This window comes from Zonotrichia leucophrys, chromosome 8 (genome assembly GCF_028769735.1).
Source record: "Zonotrichia leucophrys gambelii isolate GWCS_2022_RI chromosome 8, RI_Zleu_2.0, whole genome shotgun sequence".
Taxonomy (NCBI): domain Eukaryota; kingdom Metazoa; phylum Chordata; class Aves; order Passeriformes; family Passerellidae; genus Zonotrichia; species Zonotrichia leucophrys.
In genome coordinates this window covers 14,312,971-14,326,531 of record NC_088178.1, presented here as the reverse complement: position 1 = coordinate 14,326,531, position 13,561 = coordinate 14,312,971, and the positions used below count along the sequence as shown (strand labels likewise).

General features: G+C 36.8%; 1 protein-coding gene across 1 annotated transcript in view; it reads right to left on the bottom strand.

The window, feature by feature from the left end:
• Positions 1 to 13,561, bottom strand: part of EVI5 (ecotropic viral integration site 5) — a 93,867-nt gene that overhangs the window by 11,833 nt on the left and 68,473 nt on the right. Inside the window, 1 exon segment of the mRNA XM_064719826.1 lies at positions 8,354 to 8,449. Coding sequence (XP_064575896.1) covers positions 8,354 to 8,449 — 96 coding nt within the window.

Here is a 13,561-nt window from a genome sequence, read left to right as displayed (position 1 = left end):
TCCCAATCAGTTCAGTCTTTCAGTAATAATCTGGGTATTTTCAAGCCAGTATAACATCTCTAACCCTTATAAGGACAAGCTGAGTTAAAGGAATAAAGCAATTCACTTTTCTAAAGTATAGAGTATATATTTAACTATCCTGTGTAGACAAAGCTGCTACATTAGATTGGGTGTTTGCAAACCACATGACCTCACAAACGCTATCTTATCACATCACAGGTTCCTCAGACTGACCACAACCACTTAAATCAGACTCTGCCAGCACAGACATTCTGTAACTTTGACACATACTAGTAAAGCAACTACATTTTTTAGCTGTCCCTGCAAGAGCTTTATTTGTGGGGAGGGAAAAATCTGATCATCTCTTGTCCAACTGTTCTTGCAAGATATGGTAAAAGAAAAGCACATGATTTATTGTGCTATAAACTCCACCACAAGCTGAAATGCTTACTTTGTAAATCTGAGGGCTAACATATTTCCTTTCCGAGACAACATTTCCTATCAAGTAAGAAAACATTTATAAAGAGTCACATATTTTGAAAGCACTTGTCTAGTAAAAAATCTATTAGAAGATGTTAATGTGACTCTAGTCTGGATTGAGAAACAAGTGCTTTACAAGAGTTAATACAGGACTTTCAACCAACATTACTGAGAACTGTGAAGGGAAAACAATTGACTGAAGTAAAAATTGACTGGAATGAATCCCACAAATCTTAGCTGGTTTTATCAAAGTGAGCAAGTACAATGACAGTTTCCAAGAGACAAATGTAGCTGTGTTTGCACTACATAAAAAATGAATAGTACACTTCTTCCAGAAGAAACGGAGGGGGGAGAAATAACTTGGCAAGAGACTGAGTAAAAGAACATTATATCTAATTGCATATATTACAGAAAGAGGATGAGACCTTTTGGGCCTTGCTGGTTTTGCCTTAGCTCTGATAAATGAAATGTTAGCTATTTCTCTTCCTCAGGTACTCAAATGGTGATAAATTTGATCTTCTCTCATTCTCATTTGCGCACACGATCTGATCCGCTGCTATCCGTCACTCTCTAAGTACGTCCTCAGAGAACTTGAAACAATTTCTGGTAGGTTGAACTTCAACTACCAGAATTCACTTTCCCCAGTCACTCCTCATCTCCATTATGCAAAGCTGTGTTACTTACTCCAAGTTATTTGCTCTGCTTCTGAATGTAGTCTAGTGATGCATCACATAAGAAAACATTTGATTTGGTAAGAATTAAATTTGACTCAATGGAAGCCTAATAATAAAATTAACAGAGGAAAGGAATATTGCTTCTACTGGCATCCCATCATCAAGCCCAGATGCAATGATTACAAGAGACAGGAGCTAGGAATCTGCTAGAAGTGGCCAGCCCATCTTGTGCTACTCCAATGGGCCACAAGCAGTATCATCATTTTGTTCTCAGCTATGGCCAATGCAGAAATAATCATTTTACTGCTTGTACAGACTTACCCTCACCTCTTCAGGGGACAACCTGGATTCATCAGTGCTGGGGCCCAGAACCACTAACTGATTTAAGATTATTAGCTAACAATAAAAAATACAAGGAGGAAACACTTTAAAACACAATTTACCTACCATATAAATTTATGGTATTTAAGACTAAAGCAACTATTGATGTGGTTTAATATTTCATTCAGTGTACTACAGTGCATTGAATTTTATTTAGGTATTCAAGTTCAGTTTCCCATCTCCATTTTAGTTCAGTGAAAGCCTAGAAACCTAATGCAACTTGCAAGATATATCCTTATTTCAGCCATATAACCAATTACTTTGTTGGTCACAATTTATACATTATTTATCCTCAAAGTCATTACTTAAAGTGTCTTGAATTTTATTTAAACAAGCAAAATCTTTTAAAAGCATAGTATTTAATCTCCAACTTTTATATCTCTTTTCATTAAGCCAATCTTAAAATGTTAGCTCACCAGGAGCACGATCAGACCAAGAGATAACACCTATATCAGAATCTTACTGACTGCATTAGGCTCTAAAGACATAATATCAGATCCATTCCTAGATAAACTATACCTATGTGGAAATAGAAGATTAGTAAACTAATGCTCACTACTTCTTCAAATAGCCATCAAGTTTTCAGATTCTGAAATGGGAATTTCACTTAAAGGGACTATTATAAAATCTTCTAAATGCCTGAAAATGATTCTGGCAGAATAGTAACGCTCCAGTTATTTGTCATGTTGTTCTTTTCCATCAGCCGTGCTGAGACACTGTTAACTTGTCCATGCTGGACAAGTTGCATTTTCTAAATGTTGGACCAGTGTATCACACTAACACCAAAATTTTGGTTTTCATTCAAATATCGAACACCTGCATAAGATTTGCACATCATCCTTGCTTCTTCTCAAAATATTGCAACTAATTATTTGTCAGGAGGATATCTCACTAGAAAGGACCAGCTAGAAGCTGTATTCTCCCTCTGACATTGGTCAATAGCAGATGCAAGCACAAAAAAAGACAAAACATGTAGTGCTACTTTCACAATATTCTTCCTAAACTCCAGCAATCATCTCTAGATTAATGGTGGGTGGAATAGTCCATGCAGATGCACAGATGTCATAGTAAAACTGAAAAATGGGCTATCTTCAACATCCATATTCCTACTTTCTGAGGAAAAAAAGTCTTAAGTAAAGGAAGCACTGTATGTTCTGTGTATTGCTGTTGCCTTCATAAAGCTGTCCTGTAACAGACAGCCAATACACATCCACAATCCCAAACAGTAGAGGCTGCTTGCTTTTGTACAAGCAACATGTTAGGCAGAATTCAGCTTTTAATATGACAGCTGTCATAAGATTAAACCAAATCCACTTTTGAAATACTATAGTACATAAAGACAAAAACCTGAGATTTTACAGCAAAACAAACATAGGATTCCAAGAGGGACAAAAATCACCTAACAGTGCGACAAAGGCAAACTTTGTCAAATTTCAAGTGAAACAAATTAAACTTAAGCACTTCAGTCCTAAATCACAAAGTCTGAAAGACTGGAAACCACTTTCTTTTGTCTCCAAAGGTGTCTTGTGGTCTGCCAGTGTAGTTTGTGGGTAAGCACATCAATTCTAATCTTTTGTACCACCCCTGTAATCTAGGTAACACATACAAGCCTTGCAACATCCAACAGGAAGCAGAAGCAGCTGCTGGGTAATATATATAAAGTGACTGCACATACAGAGAGGTAGTGCATGAAATGCAGAACCTCAGCAGTTTATAAATCATTTAATTCCATTCAGTTTGAATTAAAAGGAAAAGGTGGGAAACTACAAACAACCTCCTCCTTGTTTCTCCAGAATATGATTTGTGTTTAAAAGAGTAACAGCTTTTTCAATAATCATAGTTTTTCTTAAGCATTCAAATTTACTTAATGGAAACTTGTAACAGGCCAAACTTCCAATGTATTTATTTCCACATAGTTTAACAGCTTTACTTCAGTACTACCTACTTAGTGATCTATTCTCTTGAACAGTAAAAATGTTTCACAGAAGTTGCTTCCACACAACATTTCTGTATCTAATCAAAGGCAACTTCTGTGAAATGTTAGCATTCCTGGGGCAGCCTGAAAGTATCTAAGTACAGGACAACCTTAAAGGGTCTGTGTGCTCAGGCCATTTACGTTACATCAGTTAAAGCACAAGAACTGGGAGGTCAAGTGACAGAACAGACTGATCACTACACCTTATTTCTCCTGTAGCAAACATAGGGCAGCCAAGCTTCTGTACCTACTGACAAGAGTAACAAAAGCTGCTTCACAGAAGCTGCAGCCTGCAGGAACTGCACATTGAGAAAGTTAAAATCCCACTAAGCTAGAAGTCAAGAATGCTGCAGAGATAGCTTTAAGAATGGGAGGGAAAAGAAACAAGAAAGAAAATGCTAGGTGGAAAGCCTTCAGTTAATGAAAAGAACAAATGGCAACTCAACACAAGAATCTGAGAAGGCAGAGCGTCTAAGGCAAGGACATATTGAAAGCTCTCAAAGACATTTACATCATGATGTCACGTTTGTGATGATCCTTGATCATTTCAGGTTTTCACAATAGTTTCAACCTTCAACAATAAAGTCATAAGTCACAACCACCTAACAACTTTGTGCCAAATAAATCACAAACTTAGCCAATAAGGAGGAAAGGAAGTACAGCACTTGACATACATGACTGATCACAGGATTAGCTACTGGCTAACTAGAAATACTTCAATCTGAGTGTCCTTTCAGTATGCATCAGCTGTTCTTTGAATACTGATAGGTTGTGTAAAAGATTACAGGATAGCTGTCGCTGTCAGTAGCTTTCTAGGGAATGAATATAAAACCAGATATGTTTACTAATTCAAAATGCAAGTAAATAATAATTGATCTACATGTACTTGATTTCTGAATGGAGTTATGGTTTCTCTGAGGAATTTAAGAATTAATGCACTATTTTACATAACATTACGAATTATACTTAATATTTATATTCTAACCCATAATTGGTTGTTCAAATCAGTGCAAAGAAAGAGGTGCACGTAAACAGATTTAAGACAATATGCATAGAAGCATAGAATTGGAAAGGTTGGAAAAAGCCTCTGCAGAGTCCAACCATTAACCTAACACTGCAGTGTTCATCAGTAAAGCAGAAGTTTACAGAAATCTAGAGCCTAGTAGAGCAGAAGTTGACAACTTCTAATTATAATGTTCTCAAAGCTCCAAATTTTGTCTGTTCTCCTGAAGTGTTCATACTTACTCTGAAGTAGTTAATATTCAACTCAGATTACCATGCTACAGAAATCCTCTGTTTGGTAAAAAAGGAATCAGGCAGGCAGCTTGTTAGAACAAGCCAAAAATCCAGTAATTCCATTTATAGTAATTTTACAGTGTTTGAATGGTAAGAAAAAAGGCATCTTTTTCTATTTAATTACTTTGTACATTGAATACCAGTGTGGCTCATCGGTTAAGGTTTGGGTGCCATAATACCAATTTCCAGTATGTGTAGTTTTATTCAGAAACAGGAACACAACTTGAATTTACTGCAAATAAGTATTTTTATAATGTTATTTGAAGACGACTGCAGCATTACTATTCCTAGGTGAGTAGTAAAAGCAGCTGAAATTTATCCTTTTGGCTGCAAGCTGCATTATTCTTCACAAGCATGCAAAATTTTGAGCTCAGGAAAGGTGACCAAAATTATTTTGATTTTTCAGAAGTTTTGTTCATACTTGTTACAAAAACTTCCAACCAACTTTGTAATCTGAATCCATTGATTAATCATTTGATACAACATGCAGAGTTCCAACACATAGCTGATTTAGGTTATCACACTGGAATGAGTGAGAGAAATATCTGAATACTAAGGGCCAAACTTTTCTCACCCTGAAAGCTGAGAGATAGTACAGCAGCAGCTTGTTGCACCTGTACCATAGAAAACTCCCATTCTCAACCCACCTTTTAGTGAAGAATTCACCTTTAGACACTGCTCAGTAATAGTGACTCTCTGCTGTCCTTATTGGTGTTCCTCACTGATATTCCAGATTTCCCTGTGCCTGGCCACTAGCCTGGCTTGCAAACACTGATGGAACAGGAGAACTTTCACAAGAATTCTGCAATCAGGATGGACCATGTTGTTGCCAAAACTTGGTATCATTGCCATCTGATGGATGATATCACAGAATGGAATTAAAGTATTTAGCTCCTCCAGGCTCCACTGACACAGAAACATTTACATTCATACTGCTGGCCAAAAGCACAAAATAGTGTTTATCCAAAGGCCAGAATATGGACTTAGTCAGCAGTTATTTGTATTCAATAAAGAATTTGGTCATTATTTTGTTCCATCTTTCAGATGGAGAACCTGCAACTTTTTTGGTGTAAAAATCTGTAAAAATGCAGTGCTGGAGAGGGAAAAAAGTTATATTTGCAGAATCAACATTGATGGCCATGCCAACACATTTCACCTTGTTTCACACATACCTGTCCCACCCCTACCTTAAATGATAAGTTTTGCTTTAATTACCATTTGCATTTATGTGCAGTTTAAAGTTCCACAATTACAATTTATTAGAAGGTAACCATAGAGTCCCCAAAAGCTCTGTTCCTTTTCCAGTGCCTTTTACAAGGTAACCAGTTGGAGATTGTGGTCAGCATGTCACACACACCATCACCCTATCTTCAGGAAGATGCATTTGCAAATGTGTAACGTTTCTTTTAGCTTTTGCAGAAGTAGAATCAGAAAGCAGCTAGCCAAAAAACAAAGAGCATGGCCATTAATGGATGTATGCATGAGGGCACTTCAGTGCAGATTTAAGGAAGTTGTTTATTTAGCTAGCATTGAATGAATTATACTTCTAAAATTTAGCAGTTGAGAGCAAACATTTTTGCCTCTTCCTGTTGCCATTTTCTTCAGATTTTGCTTTTTGAGGAAACATTGCTTTCCCTCTTAAGATTTGATTTAAAAACTAGACAAATAAATAGGTAACCATAAAGGGGAAAGGGAAAAATAAGTCATTAGTAAACAAAGACTTCCAGGCGTGAATACAGTCTGTGTAAAAAGCATGCAGAATGCTGCCAAGGTAGCACACGTCTGTTACATAGAGTTTCATGAAATCATAGAATGACTAGTCAGAAAATATCTGTAAAATCATCAAGTCAAACCATTTCTTCTTACTGTTCCTATATATCCTGGAAGGATTTCCTTCCTATAGCGTTTCTCTAGCTTGGAAATTAAAAATTTAGTCACCACAAAGCACATATCTGGGAAGAGGAGTGCTCTTCTACATGAAATTACTCAAACTCTGCTATTGTTGAAATTCATGTTCTTCACAGCATTTCCTTTCTGCCAAATTGAAATGCTGATAAAGATTTGACTAGAATGAACTGAACCAGGAAATCACTGGTATTACTCAGAATTATCATTATTCTGTCAGCTCATGAACATCTTCTCTCATCTTCTTTCCAGCCTGTTCACATTAATGCATACACATTTACAGATGTACAATATTGCCTGCCTTCATGACAATTCAGTTGCTCAGCCAGGCATGAAACAGATGATTGTATAGAGAAAATTATGCAACAGCTTTCCAAGAATAATTCTACTTTTCCCCCAAAGCAGTGTTTCTTACCTTTTAAACCTACAGTGAGCAGAGGAAAAAGTCAGTACAGTGCCTTATTTCGGTCATAATGCAAAAATACACTAAATATCTAGCTTTCTGGGAATTCTTCAAGCAAGCAACAAAGAAAACTAATTAAAGTGCTTTAATGGAGAAAGCCTGGTTATTGATTTTTAAATCTGTTTTTAAGTGAGCTTAATGATTAGTAAAGGTGCTGGACTGATGACCCTAGAGACTATCCTACATCTATAGCATAGTGATCTATAGCAGAGACAACATTCCAAGATCCTCAAGAGTGTTATAAGTCTCAAGGGATTGATCCTAAAAGCTTGGATCTACTCAGATTGTTATGAAAACACTATGTACACTTAAAGAAAGGATGTGTTTATTTAATAAAAGCAAAAAGGCAACAAACAATTAGGTCGAATTGCTTTTCAATCCTGTGGTTTCAAGCAACATTCTCAGAGCTGTGTATGAAAAGGCTAGAAAGAGACTCTATGCAAAGATGAGCAGGCATTTTGCACACGATGGAGTATTGGGTAAAGACATTTCTTCACCATGCAGCATGAAGTGAAATGAGCCAGTGAGCACAGGAGTTACATAAGCCATTTCGGTTTCAAGATCTTCTGATCTTTTTAACTAACAGAAAGTTACTACAACTATTAGAGCAAGGAAGTTTGAAGACAGACATTTCATAGATTGAAGGTTTTGGCAGTTTAAAAGTTAAAAATCTGTTAACTGATGTTAAGCAAGCATCCTTCTTTTTTTTGAAGCAATCTCAGTATACTACCACATAAAATTCATCCTTGCAACAGCAAGAACCAGAAAATTTGCACATGAATTCTTCTACTTGCACAAGTGAGGCTTAGCTTCTAACTATAGTGGCCTTAACAGCTGTAGCAAATAGAGACATCAAGGGGCTTATTTTCATATATGCAGTTCCAAATGGAGTAAATGCAACATGAATATATCAATTCATGAAATTAAGGAAAAAGTCAAGATGGAACATTGCCAATCTCATTTAATGTCAAATCACAAAACTAATCACTGTTTTGTTCTCTTACATTCCAAGATAAAGGCAAGATTCTTGTATAAGAGTTTTATTGCATTAATTTAAAATAATGTACTTCAACAAAAACAGGTACTGAAGATGTAATAACTATTAAATAAGCAAAACCTGCCACAGGTGAAAGGACAAAAGTTACAAGAGATCAGAGACTGTAGTATAATATCACTCACCTCATGATGCAGCTCAGCTATCTGATCTTTCAGCTCTCTGATGTACTGGTTAGAATCAGATTTATTAAGCTGCCCTTGAATTTTTCCTTCTTCTTTCTGTTTTGGTTAAAAAAAGGAATCATATTCAAATTATTCAAAGATCTACTATATTAAAAATCTTATTTTAACTGTCTGCCTATTTTTGTCACGAACAGAAGCTATTCCCAGACACCACTCAGCACTTTCATTTGGTTGAAGCTCCAGCAGCTATCTGACAGTGGCTCAGACCAAGCTGACTCTCTCAACAGTACAATGCAGGATTCTATGGAGGAGCAGGAAGAATTAACAACTTCACAGGTGGAATCCACATCCTGTGCACAAGAGATTGCATTTTAGTAAACCACTCCTATAGAACACTGTCAATACATGGAACATAGCATATTTTATTTTCACTAAAGTTTACCCTTTAGCAACAACACATTTTCTTTTGTCTCCAATTAAACAAAACAATTCTTTCCTTGCTTCGTAGGACATGCACTAGGAAACACTGTAGAAGACAAGTTTCTTTTGTCCTGTAAGAAGAGCTGTAAAATCCAAAATATTGTGGTATTTGTCACATAGGAGTTCTAGACAGTATAAATAATGTCCCCTAATAGCAATGCTTCAAGAGGCATACAGAAAAGCTGCCAAGTAAAAAACAAAACAAACAGAAACAATAGATTAAGATTAATATGATGTTTCCCTCATTTGTCAATCAAATGCAGCTCCTACATTTCAGGATGCTTGAAAAGGCCTGCACTGAATGCCTGCGGCACTGGTTTCCATCTTGTCCCTAAAGGGAATCCTAATGTGAATGAACCAAACCTGGCAGATCTGAGATAAATAATCACCCTGATGAGGAATGCACTCCATGTCTTCTACGTGCTACTAATAAAATGCAGAACAACTCTGTTCTTGCCTTTTTCTAGCTAAATAATTTCTGAAGCAGCCACCAGTTCTAGAGAATGCAAGCATCTTGGTTTTATAAAACCCTTTATAAAACCTTGACTGTAAATCACATATGAGCAATATATTACAGAAATACAAATATAATGGGAATATCTTGTTTTTCTACCTATAGCTCATTTTGCTGAAGTTTTAATTACACTTGAAGAAAGCAAACAGTTTACTTCAACAGCCAAATTGAAAGTCATTAGCAAAGAGAGGTTAAATACCTTTTAGAATGAAAAGTGTTAACTGTTCATCAAAGGATAAGACAAAAAGCTTTAATGGAGAGGTTCCTTCAAAACACCCTTCTGAAATATAAACCCCAGGACAAAACTATGAGAAGAGATAACATGCTACCTTCCAAACCCTTTTGCTGGGTGAAGAGAACAATCTAGAACACTGTCAGTATTGGCAATATCAAAGCCATATCACTTTTTTTCAGGTTTTGTTTTTCTTGCAGTGAGGTATGCATTACAAAATTACTCAAAAAATAATTTTATCATAATCACTATTAACTCCCAAAATCTGTAACAAGAACAAGATGTTTCAATGCCTATTTCCATACTGAACCTAATTTCCAGTGTAACCTATGGCCAAATTCACACATGTACAGAAAAGTAGCATTAATATTAACAATAGTTCCTGTCCTAAATTGATTTAAAAAACCCAAAAGTGGTCTAACCCCATCATCTCTCTCTACGAGAATGACTACTGGTCTAAGAAACAAAAGCAACATAACCTGCAGACAAAAAATACATCAGCATATGAAAAAATCTTCCTTGCTGTCAGACACTAAGATTCCACACAACGAGCACGACCTGATCTCTTGAGGTAGCAGGAATATATGGGAGAAATTATTAAGTCCTTTCCCTCTGTTTGAAACTTTGACTTTCCCATTTAAGCCTCTTACTCTATGGAGCCTGCTATGTCACTACACACTCTGCAATCAAAATGCAACAGTAAAGCAAATTTTAGCAGAAGCAGAAGAGAGATGCCACAGCCCTTCTAAAACAGAAGTGTAACAAACAGCTGAGCTTAGGTAGAAACTGGGTGCACAAGGGGCTGTGAAACAGGCACTGCCGAGGTCAGACTGTATAAACTAACAGCAGAAGCAGGAACATGCAGCAGATTGGGTTTGGCACACAAACAGCTGAAAGCTGTTTGCATATATCATATGGGAATTCCACATTTCCATTACATTGAAGTGGTGTTATGGTTACTTTTTATTCTAGGAATAACACTGTAAAGTCAATGCAGATATTACAGAGTAATTGTGTGTATTTGCTCACGGAAGAACTGACTGTAGCTACAGCCAGTTAGAGCTGAATGGAAGGCATAAGCCTGGCCTGTAAGGGGGCCATAATTACTGAAAGGCAAGTAAGTTTCAGTTTTCCTTTCAGAACTACAGATTTTGTAGAGCTAGCAATTCACAAACCAAAAAAAAGTAACCCTGCATCTTCTACAAACACTTTTAAAAAGGTCATGCTGTAACTTCCTCTTGCAACGTTCAAAATACAAGTGATCAGAAGCTGATCCTTTTAACTTGCTGATAAAAAAATCATCTTCCTAATTAAATAATCCCATGTTCTATGGGCTACCAGTCTGTCTACAGTGGATAAATTGGAAGGATGACATAGGAAAAAAATTACTACAAGATATCAGAGTCTTCTTTACATCTGCTGCTCATCCCTGATCAACAGAAAAGTATAGTATACTAAGCTGCTCATGCCATTGTCTTTTAAAGATTCTTATGCAAGTGCGGCAGCAAACTACTGGAAAACATGCAGGAGTCAGACACCACAGCATTAAAATATATTTTAATTTCTATCAAAATAATCTTATTTAGAGAATAAATAATAAGTAGACAGCTGAAAGCTTACCTTTATCTAATGAACAAAAAAGTCCTTCAAAATTTTACCTGTCATATTATGATTTTTAAGTTACCCAATATTCTTTAATACTGTGAAATGAGACTGATATTTCTCATCAATAAATACATTTTTATACAAGTACAAAGTACTACCATGATCTTCCAAATTGTTTCACCTTCCATTGACATTTCATGTTAGAACATCATCTGAACTTAATGCAAATAATTCCCACCTTAGCATGAGCATTCATTAATCAAAGGCAAATTTGAATGTGAGGAACTTAAATTTGGCAGTAATATTCTTTAACAGTTGTTTTTCATTAGGGGAGCTTGACACCACCACCCCTCAGCTTCCTTGTCTCTGAACTAAGTTGAGCCCAAAATCCTTAGCCACTCCTCACAGACTTTCTTTTCAGCCCTTTCACCAGCTTGATTTCCTTCTGGACACATTCAAGGACCTTCACATCCTTCTGAAACAGCAGAGCCAAGGACTGCACACAGTAGTCAAGGCGAAGCCATACTACACAGTTACTACACAGCTGCACTGACATAAGAAAAATTAAATTGCTTTCTTGCAGCTCAATTTCACTTAATGCTTCCTATTGTGCCATTTACTTTAGTAGGAACAGGACATCTAACTCTGCATTGCTTGTATACTGTGCTTGAATAGTTTTGGACTACTGTGCTTGAGCAGCTCTGAGGAAAGCACTCAAATCAACAGTAAGGGTTCAAAACTGAATGTTAAGGCTCCACTTACAATTTAGCAGTCTTTAAGGTCTGAATGTCACACCTTTTAAAAGAGAACAGCATAAGTAATTAGTAATCTCCATGTTAAATTGTTTAAATCTAGAGTTATTCACATAGGATGTGGGTTGCTTGCTCGGTTTTTTGGTGGTTGAGGGTGAGGGGGAGCACTCTTATAACAAATCTGTGATATTTGGAGAAGTCACAACACAAAAACTATCTGGTTGCTAGGCAAATCATAGTAATTTTAAATGTGAAATTAATATACAGAGAAAAAATCAGAGAACGTATAAATAAGCAAAGTGTGGGTATTATCAGAATTGCAAAATAGTGAAAGCTAGTCAATTCAAGAATGTAGGAATTTGTTTCAACCCTCCTGCAGTCACATGTGAATGAATCTCTACACCCACATCCCTGGCGTACTGCGTCTGCGTACCGGCACCGCTGCAGTGCCCACCTCCTCTTGCCTGAAGGATTTTTAGCACAGCAATGCCAACTGGTGTTACACGTAATTAAAGAAGCATCATTCTGATTTCACTGCTTTTGAAGACTTTTAACTGCTCCTTTTTAGTCTTTTCTGACAGACCAGCTCCAACAGCAGCACCAGGGTTAGAAATCTTTCCCAGGGTAACAAACCTTGTGGCAGCCATCACCCTCCACCCGGGCGCTTGTAGCAGGGTACTCAGGCAATCCACAGTCCAACCCCCTGCCCCAGAGGCTGTGTATATAGTGGGAGTAGCACGGGCAGCCAAGCAGGAAATGAGCTCTACAGATCAAAAAAACCCGCTGCTAAAACAGAACTCAGGCCCCTTCACAGTTTTGGAAGCTCTCACCTCTCTCATCCTGCTGTGAAGCAGCAGAGTGACTGTACTTGTGTGCATATCAAGAGCTACACTGAGAGCTCCTGAGAAGGAAAATCTAAACTCCAAAAAATTTCTCCTTAAAATGAGAAAAAATTCTGTCCACAAAAAACTACCAGCTGAGAATCATGGTTTTCATATCACACTCAAATGCTCTTTTGTCTGGCTTTCTAAGAAAAAAGCATCTTGCCAAGAAGCAACAGCTAGTCTCAAAAAGCCACCTGATGCTACTGAGAACTCCTGAACATATGGAGACCTTTCAAATTCATTTAGCATCAGGCCAGGATGTATAGCTGGAAATACAAGAGTGCAGGGACAGAGTGCTTAAAAAATGCAGATTTAAAATACCTGAAACCATTACTGTATAACAGCCTCCCAAAATCAAGTTTGGTACTCATAATAAAAAAGGGCTTATACAACAAATAAATAAATCATCAGAAAGCCCCTGAAAAAAACACTGAAAAAAAAGCTGGCTTTTGCCGCTTGATCAAAGTTTAAGACACAGAAGATCAGTGTAATCAAATTCCTGTTGCAGGTGTTTCATCCTAACAGGAGTACAACTTTGCTAAAACACTCAATTTTCACATTGAATAGGAAATATACATCAATAAGAAAATAAGCTGTTTTAAATAATAGAAAACACCTAGGGTTGTTTTAATTTTAATAACTGTGAACTTAAAATCACAGAAAAAAATATTTACATAGGCAGTCAACTCCAGGCACACCAGACAACTGTCTGTTCCTCAGTAACCTCTTTACTAAAAATTA